The sequence below is a fragment of the Cyclopterus lumpus genome, chromosome 20 (assembly GCF_009769545.1).
Source record: "Cyclopterus lumpus isolate fCycLum1 chromosome 20, fCycLum1.pri, whole genome shotgun sequence".
NCBI lineage: Eukaryota > Metazoa > Chordata > Actinopteri > Perciformes > Cyclopteridae > Cyclopterus > Cyclopterus lumpus.
In genome coordinates this window covers 2396682-2413903 of record NC_046985.1, presented here as the reverse complement: position 1 = coordinate 2413903, position 17222 = coordinate 2396682, and the positions used below count along the sequence as shown (strand labels likewise).

Below are 17222 nucleotides of genomic sequence, written 5' to 3'. Positions count from 1 at the left end.
ATCAGAGGACAAGATCAGGAAATTCAACATCGAGGGAAACACACACAGGCGTGTCGCCGACTTACGGAGTATCCAGACTGCAGATGATGTAGAAGGCCGTGTAAGAATACTGGTACACCTGGAAGAAAACGGTGGCAGGAAGGATTCACGTCAGATATCTTCACACAAAAACAAGGTGCAGTTTCACCTTGACATTCCGATTTTATGTATATGTATATATATAAATATATATATAGTTAAAAAAATAAAATATATAATTATTATATATATATAATTATATATATATATAATAATTATATATATATATATATATATATTTATAAAATATATATACATAAATATATATATAATTATTTTTATATAATTATATAATAATTATATATATATATAATCGGGATGTCAGAGAGAGAGAGAATATTATAAAGAATAATAAGATCAGTAATTTGATCTCAAAGAATATATGATTATACATACAATCCAAACTTACCATTGCAGTTATTTCCAAACTAAGCACAACTAACAATGACTTAGCTGGTGCTAAAAGAGAAGGATGCCTATGGAGAGCGCAAAAAAATCAATGTGGATGTCAGACTGACTGTGAAAATCATTTGTCGAATGACAAAAACAACGTTAGAAGTCTCCAAGTCACCGTATGTGTCACTCTTCTATTTAATTTGAAGCTGCTACAGCTACATATAAAAAAAATAAAACTCTATAAAAGAAATTGAAATCTCAAGTATCTATGAACATACGTCCTACCGAGAGACGCTGTTCATGTGTCATGATGCGGACGCTGTTTATTACGACCACGGCGGCGTGCGCGTGAGCGTGCGTAAGCCGCGCCGCTACGGCGAGCGTGCAGCAGCAATGACGCCATCCATCAAGGTGATGGGAGGTTTTTGAATGGAATAATAAATGCAAACAAAATGCAGCGGGTGACACGCGAGGCGTTCCACCTCTCCGGCATCTTTCACTCCCCAACGACAGGTGCAACAGACATAAAAAAACCTCCACATTGACAATGAAGTAAACACACACACAGGCGAAAGGATTCAATATCTCTGATCTACTTATGTGCAATACATTAGGAGCTGAAACGCTTCGATGCATATCGAAGGGGGGGGGGGTTGGCACAGCACGAGGCACTTTATCTCCAATTGCAGAGAAATGACAAATCCCCAGCCGGCACTTCCTGTTCCTCCTGTCGATCTCATCATCTCCCTCCGTCTGTGTCCCCCCCCCCCCCCCCCCCTGCCGCCGCATACCGCTGACAGGCGGCGGTGTGCGACAGGCCTCCACAACCCGCCATGATTACTTTCTCCCCCACCCACCCACCCATCCTCCTTTCTCCCCATGCCTTTGATGCACACTATATGAGCGTACCCCCCCCCCCCCCCCCCCCCCCCCCCCCCCCCCCCTTCCGGTGGAGGCGGCTGACATATTTGCCTGTCAGTTCGCTAATTCAAGAAACAAGCAAACAAATGAGAAGCTCACCGGTGCAACGTTGTAGGCCAGCAGCACATGCTTCATGTCGGGAGACACCTCGTACTTGCTGGCTTTGTACATTTCCTGAGGAGGCAGACGTAAGAGAGTGGAGGGGAAGAAGAAGAAGAAGAAGATAAAAAAGATGAGACCTTTAACCATGCGTGGTATTTTTGATTAAAACCGGTTCCTTAAATGACTGCGTTTGACGGATTGCCTCGGCTACGGGAAGCAAAAAACGGGGGTTGCATTAATCTTCCCAATAGAGCTCGGCGACTTGACGGCGGACATAATGTTGTGTGTCGTCACCGGGAGCCGCCGCAGCACCGATGCCACGTCTCCATTTCCATCTGGACGTATACCCCCCCGAGGTTTTAACTATGCAGTGGAGAAAATGCACATTCCGGTGGAGCATTTGATTAAGCTTTGTAATAATACAAAGAAAAAAGAAAAGAGCTTTGGGTGCTTTGATTAGCTGACAGTATAAGAGAAGTTTTAATCTAATTCTTTAGTCCTGCGTCCGTGAAGAGAGAAGACTTACAAACTTCTTGTTGTGCACCAAGATCGTCTTTTCGCCGGCGTCGACGTTGAACTTGACGACGTCGCCGTCTCGATCGCGGTACAACAGCTCATTGCCTGAGAGGAGAGGGAGAAGGAAAAGGAACAGTCAGATGTTCCTTAGTGTGCATCTAAAAAGTCTGCAGATTGTCATAATCACACAAACATGTCGAAATCATAATGCCCTTTCAAAATAAGACAAAATCATTGCTGGGAAAAGCACCAGAAGAACCAAATAACCTCAAACCCGTGGACAGATACGCTCACTGACATTTAAACATAATGAAATCCTGTGACATGTGACACTCGACAGGTGAAGAAACTAAATAACTCACAGCAGTGAATCAGATAGAGAGAGCTAAAGACCACCGATACACAAGCCGTCAGGAGGGAAACCGGCATTTTGAGTATCCTGTGCTGGAAATTTAGTCAAAACGATACGTCAACCCTTCGGAAAACCTCGATAGAAAAAAAAGCAGATCTTCAAAGTTAATTAAGTTATTATTGTTGAGCGTTGACGACATAATTACATTCTATCGGCTGCTTCTATTTATCACCTTTTTTTTTTTTTAAATACCAAAAGGCATATTACATTCGGCTTGCTGGAGGGTTTAATTAATGAAACCTTTATCAACAAGTGAGATAAAAAAAAGAAGAATGGGTCACCAGGTGGCATGCTTGGATAGCAAGGCTGTGCAGGTACTCAGATATTATTATTACGTGTACACGTTGCCAAGTGTTGGACAACGTGTTCCTTTCCATAGGAAATTGAGGGAGGTCCGTTAATACGACTGTATAGTCCTTTGCACAATGCACAGTACGGTTGAGTGATATGGTTTCACAACAGGGCTCCAGGAATCTGACCCCCCCCCCTCCGCGTACGCAAAGCTTTTCAATACGCCTGAATACGAAAAGACCTCCAGCTAAAAACACAGCGAGTTCAGACCACTGGAGGAAAAAAAGAAAAAAAAAACTTTGACGGGAACCATTATTTCAAAGATGTATGAAAGTTCATACGGCTTCTCATTCGTCAGGCTTTTTTTTTTTATCAGGGAAGGATACGTTTAATACAGCAACTGCCCCGCTTTCACCTTCAATCCGTCTTATTGCTTTTTCGTGATCCGTAGGCGCACGAGCGACCCGCTCGGCGAAGGTAATTAGAACCCGGAGATTGTTATGCAGAGTGCTTTCTATCTGCCGGCACATCTAATTGTCCATTAGAGGTGACAGAATTACCATCACAATGGCTTTAATTCAGAACGTGCAGGGAAGAGCGCTTTCAGACATTCTGGATTGGCGTAGCCAAAAAACGCCCCCCTCGGAAAGTCTATCGTCTCCCTGGGGCAGAAAATGGACTCCTCCGTGGGAATCTTGGGTATAAAATACAAAGATATGCTCATCTTAGTTCGACTCCTTTTGGCAACTGGATAAACGATCTACTTCTCATATATGAAATGGTAATAATGGCGGACGACGGGGCTTGAATGCGTAACGAGGAAAGACGCGATGGTGACAAATCCCCACGCTCGAAAAGATCCACTGGACTTTATTTCGCTTCGTGACTCGCTCTCTGTTTTCATAGCCGGGCTTCAATTCATAACTCGAGAACCTGCATCTCTTTTAAGGCCCCTTCTTTTTCTCTTCCATCTTCATACCTCACTGAATCACTGATCTCCTTTATCCACACGCCCCAAGACACCCTCACATATACAGCTCAGATCTCTGAACTCCTTCCCACCACTGCCCCCCTTTTCTGTGCCCTCCCGCTGAGTCCAACATTGTAGACCTCATCATCCCTCCTTCACCTCTCCAACCCTTTTTGTTTTCTGCTCTTTCAAAAGACCGAGAGCCGTCCGTCCTTTCGCTGCACCCCCGAAGGCATTATGTCTTCCCTTCAATCTATCTCTTTCTAGCTCTCCCCCCCCCCCCCCCCCCCCTCCCCTTCAACTCGCTGTGCATTAGCCCAGGGGCGCGGTTCTCCTGCTCTGATCTATACCTTTCCACGGCGGTATGTCTTATTAATACAGCCTCCTGCCCTGGGCGCAACCCTAACCTGGCATCCCTCCAGGCAGGGAAGAGGGGAAATAAAAGTTGTTGTTTTTTTAAGGTTAATTTAGTGCAAGATACGTCTAATTTTAGCAAGGAGCAAGAACACCGACAAAGGTTGTGAAGAAGCCAAGCCCTATATTATGAATATGGTTTCCCCCGGGCTAGTACTTTTCCACTGTGGCTTCTGCTTGTGTGTCTTGATGGTATATGAGACGAGGAAGGGGCTGAATGGTCAGGGAGACTCAGCTCTACCGATGTCTTAGCGATGACTCATCCTCAACCCTTTGTTCTCTATACACTGTGCTCCGTCTCCTTCAGACTGCATTGCACTCTGTATGATGATAGAGCGAAACACTCCAAAGACACATTGTATGGTCTCGATGTTCCTCGTTTTTCGGCATTGTAGGACTCACTGGGTATTATTACTTTTTTTTTTTTTCATCACAAGTTTCTCAACAATACAAATACAACAACAGAAGTACAACAACAACATTGACGGTGTAGAAAAAAAGCTATGAAGGCGGGTTTGATGGGAAATGTCTTACTTTTTTGGGGAAAATCTCGAAAAAATAATTCAAATTCACAATGGAAATGTTTTGGGAAAAGCAAAATTGATGAAACCAGAATTGGAGGGATTACACAAAAGGTGTGTTATGCTATTAGCTTTAGCAAAATGAAGGCGGGTTGTAAGCGTGCAAGAAGTGTTTTCTTAATAGATTCAAGGCAACACAAGGTGATTAATTAAATGAATGAATGGCTTTGGTATCCCTTTAGACTCAAATTGTACGCCTACATACTTCTACAACATGTTTGCCAGTACCTGAATGCCTTCGTTGTACAGTCGGCCTCATTAATGCTCCAATGAGCCTTTCTGCCCCACGTTCCATATGACGGCTCAACAAGCCGATCGGCTTCAAGCACGTTGCTCATTCTACTGTCTTCTCTTTCTTTAACCACTCAACCCTTTCTTGAAGGCACAACTGTGGTCACATCATTCATCGCATTCTGTGTCTTTACTTCCCATTGAGATGGTTAAAAACACTTCAAGAGAGCACAGCGAGAGTCCTCCACAGGCACCTTCTGAAAGAAGAAGTCGGAAGAGTTCTGACGGGTTTGATTGGTAAAAGAATTTGTGTCTTTGTCTCACGGAACGTTACTCACCTTCAAAGTAAACACTCATCACGTCTCACAGCAGATTACTTTGTGATATCCTCTCGTCTTTTGCTAAAAATAGAAAAAACGGTAATAGAGGTAATAATGGAAATAATGGAAATAATACCTTTAACGGTCCTTACCCACAAACCATTACCTCTGCATTATACATCTCTTTGTGATTATGAAAACACACTTGAAGTGATTCATTAGTGTCTCTGGGCTTCATCATTAGCTGCGAGACGAGGGATGTTCAAGGTGCTCGATACGAGACTCCCAGCATGCCTAGCGCCTCTGGATCGCAGCAAGGCCACAAGAGATGGAACAATTACCACAATATTGTAATATCGCTATCGACGAGCCAACCGCGGGGGCCAACGGTTCAATTTTTAACGTTTTTTAATTCTGTGCAATTCGAGCACTGCGTAAAATTGGAGATTTTCCTCGTCTTATGACGGGGCTCACTGGTCTGTTCCCAAGGCTCCCGATGAGGACTGGTCTCATGAAGACCACGAGGAACTGGGGGAAGAATTATGGCGTCGCTCTGTGGCTAAATAAAATGTCTCCGACGCGGTAATACAGTCTTAAATCTTTGCCACCACCCATTGGCTCTGATTTAAATGTGAAATATGGGTTCATAAAAAATTCAATCCATCCATCCATCCATTATCACCCGCTTATCCGGGGTCGGGTCGCGGTGGCAGCAGGTTCAGCAGGCCGACCCAGGCTTCCCTCTCACCCGCAGCACTTTCCAGCTCATTCTGGGGGATCCCGAGGCGTTCCAAGGCCAGCCGGGAGATATAATCCCTCCAGCGTGTCCTCGGTCTTCCCCGGGGCCTCCTACCAGTTGGACGTGCCCGGAAAACCTCTAATGGGAGGCGTCCAGGAGGCATCCTAACTAGATGCCCGAACCACCTCAGCTGACTCCTTTCGACACGAAGGAGCAGCGACTCGACTCCAAGCTCCCCCCTGATGTCCGAGCTCCTTACCCTATCTCTAAGGCTGAGCCCGGCCACCCTACGGAGGAAGCTCATTTCGGCCGCTTGTATCCGAGATCTCGTTCTTTCGGTCACGACCCAGAGTTCGTGACCATAGGTGAGGGTTGGAACGTAGACCGACCAGTAAATGGAGAGCTTTGCCTTCCGGCTCAGCTCCCTCTTCACTAAGACGGACCGGTACAGCGCCTGTTTTACTGCTGCAAGCCGCACCGATCCGCCTATCGATCTCCCGCTCCACCTTACCCTCACTCACTCCTATTAAAAAATTCAATAGGAGTTTTAATTAAAAACGCTCCCCCCTTATATATTTCCAGTCATTTACTTTCACTCGGAGATTGTTGTTGAAAGGGAAGTCTGCATAATACCCGCGTGTGCAAAAGCTGTATTGAATTACATTTTTTAGCAAATTGATGAATAGCAGAGCTAAGAAAACCTTGTGAAACATTATGAAACCACCCAGGGTTGCATGGCAACCTGCTGCTGGTCATCACTTATGTTGATCAGCACGTGGTTTCATGACTCGCTGCCTCTCCTGCTTCACCGTGAGGGTTTAAAAACACGGCACATTGCAGATTTATTTCTGCTTCACGCTGCTTTACCTTCTCGAATATAGATCGTGTTTTTCTCTACCTCATTATTTGGTTTATTTAGACGTTGCGTGCACCACGGGGTTCGAGCTACATCCTGATCTTAAAAGAGCAAACCGTTGACATGACTTCACCACGCTATGTTCAAAAGACATCAGGGGGCCTGAGAATATCTAGCTTCAAAATCAGAATACTTTAATAAAGATGACGGATTTTACATCTGAATTTATTATAATTTGACACGATTGACAGCGTTGAAGTGTTGCATGGTTGTTTTGGTTGTTGTTGTTTTTTACTTGCTCAAACATTTACTTTTATTTAATTGTTTCTGACTTGTCCAGACGCATGCTTAATTTCTTTTATCCTTTCTTACTTTCAAAGGATTTATTTTTCTTGTCAAACTGTAAAAATAAATATCTAAATAAAATACTAAGTATCCAAAAAACCCTGAAATATCTGAGATGTTCCACCAAAACAACTTTAAATTATGCAGAGCACAATGAAATAAAATCCCCTTTGACGTGAAGCCATGCACACGGGTCAGCTAGCGCCGGCTTTGAAGCCAGTTTGATCTTTTTGGGATATCGCCTCCTTAGAATTCAAGTACAGGACAACAGAAACCAAGATGGTTTGTTGTCCACTCGAGCAGGCGTAAACAACGCAGACTGCCAGCTACAGACACACGGGCCAGAGCCAGATCAGGGTCCCGTGAGGTCCTTGGGCTCGCTTCTGAGACCCTCTGGAGGGGTCCGGGGGCCTCGCCTCCTTTCCTGAACATTTTAGAAGTTCAATGCATCAATCTGGTGCACACGGAGAGCAACATAAAGAGGCTTAAACAATGTGGTGCTCAAACAATCTAGTTATGAACGCATTATGTGTAAAGATATGAAAGAATCAGACGCGCAAAGCAGTCGTAAAAATGAGTTCCTTAATCTGTTCTTCCAGATTGGTCCCTGATGGCGATAAGATCATGATTAAAATGAGTCACGACCTCATCGAAGCCCACCTGTCCCCCGGACCCTCGCCCCCGTACGGGTATTACCCCTCAAAGCAGTTGAGTAGATCACTTGCAAAACATTAAGCCCTCAGACACTCACCTCGCTCACATCACTCTGTGTTTCCTTCCAAGACGACTCCCCAGGGAGCGATGCAAAGTTTTTTCAGAGACCCTCCATCAACTGGCTGAAGAACCCCCCCCCCCCCCACAATGTGCTTTTATAACCTGTGACCTCAATTTGAGATTAATCCTTAAGTCATCGTCGATGTGACTCGTTGCCTTTGAGGTGACCGTCGTTTCTGGTCATATTCTCCTCATAAATCCACAGCCTCCATTGCGTCCTTGTGTGTGTGCACGGCCACCTTAAAGCAGACCGGCTCACCGTGAGTACGGTCATTAGGGAGCCAAACAACCATCCAGACGACGATAACCGCGACACTAAACATGGCAGCGAGTGATCAGGCTCTGGTTTAACCTGACAGGGAAACGCAATTTGAGTCATGAAAAGCTCTGCGAGCAGCAGCCTCAGCGGGGAAATGAGTCCATGTATGGCGAGTTGGAACAAATCATTCATAATACCCAAAACATAATGGAAAGAAACAACACTTCCTACCTGAGTATACAGCACTTAGTGGTTTTTCTAAAGTGGCTTCTTGGTTACTGTGATTTCTTATACGAGGCCGACCTGCGATGTGTTCACACATTTAGAGGGAATTAATGTCTCCTATTGAGGAAAAACACACTTTGTCAAATTAAATGAAATTTCATTTAAATTCCCTTTATATTATTGTCTTTTTGGTTTCCTTATCATCTCAACCGATCGTCAGCATGTGTGCGTGCTTCAGCGTGCACCTCTGTGTCTGTCCACGGCTAATCTCGCTTCATATTCTCGGGGGGCCAGTTACGGCTGCTCGAGGACCCCCCTGGGGTGGTCGGTGACCGATCGACTCCTCACTCGCCGTCCCGGTGTTTCATACCGTTCTCAACACGCAGTCCTGCATCTTTCACATCACAAGTTGTTCCCAAAACGAGTGCGTCGCGTTCACGTCGGTGTCATTTTTTTGGCCAGCGATGAAAAACCATTTGAAAGATTATTCCCAAATCGTGTGGATTCTTTGTCGAATCGCTGGAACAGAAAATGATCCGGCCTCTCGCTGTGAGAAGGGAGGCTCACATTCTCTCTGCCGTGCGACACAAACACGGCTAAGCTAGGGATGAAGACGGCTAACGTGAATTCAAAGGATTGTAAGTCCATAATGCCGTGTGCAGTCGGCATTATTATGGGCTAGTACAGATGTGTGAGAGTGGCAGCTGCACTGAGTTATTATTACATCGTGCATTTAACGCCTGAACAACACAGATGCCTCTGCTAATAGAACTGGGAATACACAAGTTTATCACAAACAAGGACTGAGGATAACACACTTTGCACCATTTGCAGCTGCTACAAGGAGGACAACACATAACTACCCCTTTAGTGTGTGTTTGTGCAAGCACATGTGTGTGTGTGTGTGTGTGGTGCACTCTTGTTGTTAATTAACACCGTCTCTGTCTTTTCTCCTCTCTGCAGGGAGAAGCAGAAAGCACAAATTGATGCTTTTTATGCAGGTTTTGGTTGTTACGGTAACGTGAGACTGAGCTGGCAGGAGAACGTGGCTAAAAGCGTGGAAACGTCACGACCGCTGCAGGAAAAGGGCCCGAGATGAAAGAAATAGTGACATTAAAAAGACTATTGTTCAGCAGTAAACACCACAGAATGACGCTAATTAGTTACAGTTCGCAGATATAAAACTGGAATTCAAAGCGTAGAGGTGTAGCACTGTGAACAATGGAGCTTTGGGAAATAACAGGTTTTCAAGCTGGTAATATAATAACTCCGACAGCCGGTTGACGACCTGCAGGCCGTTTCAAAACCATGCAGCAAATGTCCTGCTGTTTGACCCCTTGACCCCGAGAACTGCCGAGACCTCGCCTGACTTCTTCAGACGTATCAAAGAGCCAGATAGCATTTAGTGTGACATGTTGGAAGAAAATGGAATATAACGTTAATAAGGACACTTTTCTTCAAGTCTGTAATCACCCAAAAATAAAAAAAAATATATCTACATATCCTCTTTTTGGGAGTATTGTGTGCCATTTGCTTCTTTATGGAAGGAAGCAACACAAACACAATAATGAGGACGAGAGCCATAAGAAGGCGAGGATCATGTTCTCTGTGTCGCCGGGAGAAGGAAGTATTCTAAATTTGGCAAGAAGCCATTAAACAAAACATGACTGACAGTTTTCCCAGATCAAAGATGACATTCGACTCTTCAGGTGAGCTGAGAGACTGAGAGGACCCCCCCCCCCCCCCGCCCCCTAAACCCCCCCCGCCCCCTAAACCCCCCCCACCCCCACGGGATCACCTGCTGCTTCATATGACGTCACCACCGTTCTTACGAAGGCTGATTGTCCGTGACACCGAAACGAACGCCGCGCGCTTAAATAAAGAGCAAGAAACGTCGTCGTTCACGTCGTCGTTCACGTCGTCGTCACGGGAGCGGAGCTGTGGAGAGTCAATAAGGGAGGGAGACTCCTGGCTAATCATCTCCAAAGTGACTGCTTTACATACGCATTAGGGAAGAGGCTGTGCATCATTCAGACACACACACACACACTGACTAAACAAAGCTTCACTCTTATCTAAATGACATCCACAAGTGCCCCGTTTTAAGGCGGTCCCACGATGGGTCGACTCGCTCCCCCTTCGCCGTGTTTAACAAACATGGACGGGATGCGAGGGGCGTCCTGGAGGGGCAAACACGACGAGCGTGGCCATTACAACGGCAACGCGGGGCCGGCTCCACCTCGGCGCCGTGAGAATGATGTCGGAGCCGTTGGATTCAGACGGAATGGTAAAGAACAAAAAACACAACAAGAGCATTATGTGAAATATCAGCGGCGTGCCGTTACCGAAATAATGGAACTATGGAAACACTGCACTCTCAAGTTGAGGACTGAGATAGCCAGATTGATGTATGACGATGATCCCAATGACTTGAGGTACACACACGCGTAATGGTGGAGATAAAACCACTGGCATTCTGTCGTCCCCTCTAAACACACAGCTGGCAGCTGCGATCACTCTCACCCACCAGCCTCATATCATATTCATATCCTTATATATTCAGTGGCTACCTCATGCACCACGCTTTGCATTGCCCATGTATCTGCCTGGAGAGCGTGGAACCCTTCAGTCATACATCGAGCGTCACTTTGGGATACATCCGGCAAAGAAATGATCAATAATGTCTTAAATTATAATTATGGCTTGATATTGCCCCCTTAAAAAAAACAGCGATATCATTGTTTCTTTCTTTCTCCGATTTAAATCAAATTATATTTTTTGTATACTCAGATCTTGTAACTTAACGAGTAGAATATTATCAAACTACCAAAATAAAACCCAGCTTTTGGGGGCCAGATTGACCTTTAGACTCATGATCCGCTGACCCCACAGACGGGCATTACAGTCTCCGTCATGGAGGATCAGCTAAAGAGCACCTAATAATAGTATAATAATAATAAAAGTTATAATGCTGTCGGCCCGAGACGCGAGGAAGCAATTGTTCCCGGTAAAAATAGCCAGTGTGTGATCATTAAGGTAATATTCAGACCGTCTCCAGGGAATTGATTGATAGGTGGAGACAGCCAGGGGAAGGGAGAACATAACACTGGGCTAAATTAGGTTTAAAAAAATATATATATAGAAAAATTCAATTTCAGTCCCCAACCGACCATTACTGCAAATCCTACAGACGGCCCTGAGAGCATGCAGGTTGGTCGAAAAATAACCAGCTGATGGATCCCCCCCCGCCCCCCCCCCCCCCCCCCCCCCCTCCTCCTCGTCATCAGTGTCTTAACGACGCACTAAAAGAATACCTCCTGAAAGAGGATCGAACCGTCAACAGCACAACAAAAACAAAGAGGAGCTCCAGGTTAAAAAGGGCAACATCTCGAGTACAAAAGAAAATCATGATAATGATCTTTATGTAATTCAACCGCTGATAGACATACATGCCCCCCCCCCCCCCCCCCCTCCCCCCCAGTACACGACAGATGTTACCTTCCAGATGTTGTACAACGCATCGGCGCGTGATTTGACGCCACGGGAAATCAGACCGCCAGCCTCCTCGTCATATGACTGCGACTCATTTAATAAATGTGGGGTTTTCAGCTTTCTAATCACAGTCAATAACAGAGTGGGGGGAGGCGTTTGCAATTTGAGGACATGAGATGTTAACAGCTGCGCCGCTGCTAAGAGGCCTCTCAGATGCGCTGTGATTGGAGGGGAGACGGGCGGCGGCGTGCACGAAACCCGCCTCGTTGATCCTTCAGTTGTATACGCATCACTCACATCTTTCTATCTGATGCATGGAGGCGCGCCGTTTTAAAGTATATCATAAGTAAAGTATATCATTTGGCCCCCGCTGTTAAATACATAAAGTGATGAATTGTTACAATCGCAGCATCAACACGCCGCCATTGATCGCAGAAAGAAAAAAGAAAGAAGAAAAACACGAGGACTATGGTTGCAGGTAATTGGGTAGTTATTGATGCATATGGAATAAATCGTTTGGCATAATGTCACACACACACACACACACACACATACAGAAACACACAGTTTTGCAAAGGCAGAGGAGGGACAAATGGTGTAACAGCTAATTAAGAAGAAGTCTCTGAATGAGTCTCCTCCCAGCAGGAAACATAATTAAGAAAAGCAGACTGGGGGCTCATGTTGTCTTTCTCTTTGGGGTCCTATCCCACGTGTTGTCAGACACGGTGGACGTACGTCGACGGTTCTCACCTCAATACTGCACCAATTAAATTAAATTAAAAAAATTATACCTGTTACCCATTAAGCTAATTTGAACTAGAAGGCGTAGAGAAGAGAAATAACATTGCAACAGACCAAATATGTTCAATATCCACTTCTATGGTCTTTTCTGAATAATAATATGTTAAAGCAATAATCCAATAATCCAAATCCATTACTTGTATAAATGTTTGCATGCGATGGGATCACTCACTGCTGATCCACTTGGCGTTGGGGTCGTGAACCTTGAAGTCCTTTCTGAAGAGGTCTGCCACGGTCACCTTGCGCTTGAGAGCCAGGTGGTCGTCTTCACCTGCGAAGGAAACAACGTTCAGAAAAGAAAAAACACTTGCACACTTGAACGGTTCACCTTTAAGAATAAAAACTGGAGCCGAGAGAGAAGAATACAGTAAAGTAAAATAGCCCCCACATCAAGACCACGGCTTCTGATCATCGGACCAGACGAGCATATTTAAAGCAGATGCCTCTCCCACAATATTCATCTCAGCTTAATTTCATCCATCAATGCTCATCACATCCTCTCTCCTGCAGCGTAATGCGACTCACTTCACCTCCAGGGACACGGTGGGAGGACGACAACAATGCAGGAACTCCTTTGGGTCACACAGCAGCGTTTCTAGGCCTGAAGCTTCATTCTGCTGTAAGTTTTAGTGTAACATTGAGTTAATAAAATGTAATCTGTCTCAAGACATGGCCGTTGACGGACACATTGGTGGGTGAGAAGATATGTTATCTCCAGCACTATCTTCCTCATGCGTGATGTTTAACACCTCCTGTGCTGCAGCTGTCGTTCTATATTTGTACAGGTATTTTGGTCATAAAGCAAAGTCGTGAACCAGCAGCGTGCACCAGCAGATTCTGGTTTTGCAGGAAGTGAACAAAAAATAAGAGCTGCAAATATTTCTTTAGCAAAAGCTGGACTGCCGTCATTAATATAAATGACAGCGCATGAGTGTAAATCTAACTTTTTCTCTCTCATCCGATACGCTTTTCCGGAGAATTTAAACACTTCTTTTTGGAGTCATTTAGTTTTATTTCCAACAGGACTAAGTAGTAATTATCTTGATTGACAGGTCGGGAGACACCAAATATAATGGATGACTATAATGGCTTAAATGTCTCACATAATACAGTGGCTGGTGTTAGGGTGCTTTTTAATAGCTCTGGAAAGTACTCTTTCTTCCTTTTAAAACAAGACTCCACCAGTGATGTCATCAATCCAGTTCATCTTTTTTTTGTTACCGATCAAAGCAGTTTTTATTTTTTTTATTTTTAAATTGCAAGAACGCAACAATGACTTGCATCATTCTCCCCACGAACGTGTGCGCGTCATCAGCTGGGCGTGAACGTGGCGCCGCATATTGTGACAGATGGACGAGCACCGGCTGATTCTCAGTTTCATCACCGGGGACAAAAACACACCTTTGAAGGCATCTGCTCGCGGCCTCGCTTGACTGCTGAGCGTGATTATCACATGATGACTATATATACATGTGTATATATATATACATATATATATATATATATATATATATATATATATATATGTACACACACATGTGTATATATATATATATATATATATATATATATATATATATATATATATATATATATATAGCCTGCAATGGAACATGATAGTGCACATAAGTTGCAGCCTCGCGTCAGATGGCGAGGCTCAGAGGGGATAAATGGTGATCTTTAATTTTTTTTTTATCAGTTATGATGATTCATGGATTTACCACAGATATATATATATATATATATATATATATATAATATATAATTATTGTTATTTATATACATATATATATATATATATATTTATTTGTATGTATAAAAATATATATTAAGAAATATATATATATATATATATTATCTTTTTTATATATATATATAAAATAAAAAATAATATATATATATTTATTTCTATATATATATATACAGTATATATATAGAAATATATACATATTTAAAAAAATGTAATATATATATATATACATATTTATTTATATATATTAAAATATATAGAACTTTTTTAAAAATATATAAATATATATATACATATATAGCACAATCCCTAGAAGGCAAAGCCCTTTCCTGTACTTAAGTAGGTCTTTATCTCCCCCTCACAGAGTGCTGTGATCAGAGGGAGAAACTTTGAATTAGTCTGACAAAAGCCGACCGCTGACCCCGGCGAGGTCAGCTCACATGAAGCCGTTTATATGCTAATGTCGCTCGGCCTCTTTTCAATACGACTGAGTTTCAGCAGAACGTTGAACTCGACCGTTTGATGTGTCGCTGAGTGACAGTGAAATACAGTATAAGTCAGCAGCGTTGGCCACAAAGGAGAAGCTAATCCCTTCTAATCACATCGTGCTTTTTGCAAGGACGTCGTTCTAAAATGTGATATATTCGTCCCCCACGAAGAGTCGACGACCTTTGACCCCGGAGGCCAGTACAGAGGTAAAGGAGGGCAGCCAGTATTGGACTAAATATTCACAAGGCGGACAGAAGCACGACTCCAAATGAATGCTGATGTCGCTCTGTGTTTAATTATGCAGCTGTTTGCTGCCATAGCAACCTCGAGTAAAATAGACAATAAAGCAAGGTGTGCTTTAGGGGCGTGGCTTCTTTGTGATTGATGGGCTGTTACCACGACGTTGTCCAGTCGGGACGTCGTCCTACTTGGGGCGTTCCAATTTGCAACAGTTTTCCGACCTATGTGTTAGGAAATAAAATAATGATAATATAAATAAGAAATAAGAAAAAAAAAAACATGCTTTGACGTAATTAAATGTATTTGCATTGGATGACTTTGTGTTCCGGAGATCTTCGCCTATACGGCTCTGTGAGTTGGTACGAAAATAATGGGATGCCACACAGTCAGAGCATGCAGATGATCAGAAACCTGTATTACGTTAGAATCACTATACATGATATAAATAACTCCTGCAGTATATATGCCATATCATAACAACTAGCAGTAGCCATGACGGGGGAATCGAACGTAGCGCCGGCTCCGTGCGACACTCTGCTAATTATTTAACCGGTTATCTCCCGGCACTTCCAGCCAGCTGTCACTCAAATACCCCGGCGATGCCAACCGGGAGCATCTGACCCGGTTGTATTGATGTAGAGAACCGACCCAACCGCTTAGCAATGTGCAGCTATCGGTTACAGCAGACAACGGGTTGTCAAGGAAGGAAAAGGGGAGCAAAACGTGTGTGTGTGTGTGTGCGCGTGTGTGTGTGTGTGCGCGCGCGCGCGTGTGTGTGTGTGTGTGTGTGTGTGAGAACAAAGCGGTTGTCAGGAGCAGTTAGAAGCGGTCTGGCCCGTCTGGCAGGGGAGCGTCCATCAAGAAGCCCTCTGAACTAAGTGGAAACACCACGCCATCCCATAACTCCTGCTACAGTTCACAGTTTTTAAAGTGACCTGGTTTCACCTTGATGTGTCAAACTACAGCGACATGAGACTGCGTAATTTAGCATTTTAATAGGAAAAATGTGGCCCATTTTGCACTGCAAAAAAAAAAAAGAGCTACATTTCCCCAATGACATGTCTGTAATTAAATCATTAACACCTTATTATCATTTAAAAAACTGCTTATTCAAAAGGTTTCTCTAAATTAAGATGAACATTTCTTCATTATGGTACATTTACAGGACATAACTTTAATTCTTCTTTCCACAATGAAGAAAAAAAAAGCAGATTGTTTTTTAGTCTTTGAGACTAAATCATTGTTAATTCTTATTATTACAACAGATAATTGATTAACAGCTATATTAAACATCTTCAGAAAAGGTACACTTGTGTTGTGAGTACATGGAAATCAAGGCCTTCTTCCCACGCTCACTTTGGTCAAAATCATCCAATCAAGATTTCGAGGACATGGTTTAAAAGGCAATTAAGACGCGTCGTGGTGGTTTCTTCACACTCAGCGTTTCTCAACAGGAAACACAGTTAACTGAAGCTCCCTCCATCAACATGCGCACACAGAGATTTGGGCTTTTTTACAATCTATCATAACTTCAGTTATTAATTAATATGCAATTAATGTGCGTCGTGCATCAGGTGCAGAGGGATGATGTTCCAAAGCCCCTCACCTGTGCCCCTCAACAGCTAATCCCAGAAGCGATGGGCACTGGAGAGGAGAGGATTGCTCAACCGGATTGAGGGAGTCGTCGGGGGCTTTAGCATTAGTGAGCTGATGTCGGCCGATAAAACCAGCCAGCGATTCATCCAGAAAAGGTTTTTGGATGGCTTTGAGGTCAGGGCTCTGACTTTGTGCACTTAAATAGATTAACTGTTGCACACTAAAGCGCCTCAGCCCTGAGAACAGAAAGTTTTTATATAACAAGTAGAAAGAAGTGTGAGTCTTTCGTTTACGATTCACAACAATGTTCTACAACTGCGCATGGCAATTATCTTTTTATTAAAAAATATCAGATCTCAACAGTCTAGAAAATAAAAACCTGCGTCTTTGAGCGCCATCAGCACCTAAACATCACAGTTAAAGT

General features: G+C 43.7%; 1 protein-coding gene across 2 annotated transcripts in view; it reads right to left on the bottom strand.

The window, feature by feature from the left end:
* Positions 1-17222, bottom strand: part of LOC117749475 (dipeptidyl aminopeptidase-like protein 6) — a 104601-nt gene that overhangs the window by 24271 nt on the left and 63108 nt on the right. For both annotated transcript variants that reach the window (XM_034560042.1, XM_034560043.1), the window contains exons 3-6: positions 12896-12994; positions 2024-2118; positions 1495-1569; positions 66-118 (exon numbers count right to left, since the gene is read on the bottom strand). In XM_034560042.1, coding sequence (XP_034415933.1) covers positions 66-118; positions 1495-1569; positions 2024-2118; positions 12896-12994 — 322 coding nt within the window. The remainder of the gene's footprint in view (positions 1-65; positions 119-1494; positions 1570-2023; positions 2119-12895; positions 12995-17222) is intronic.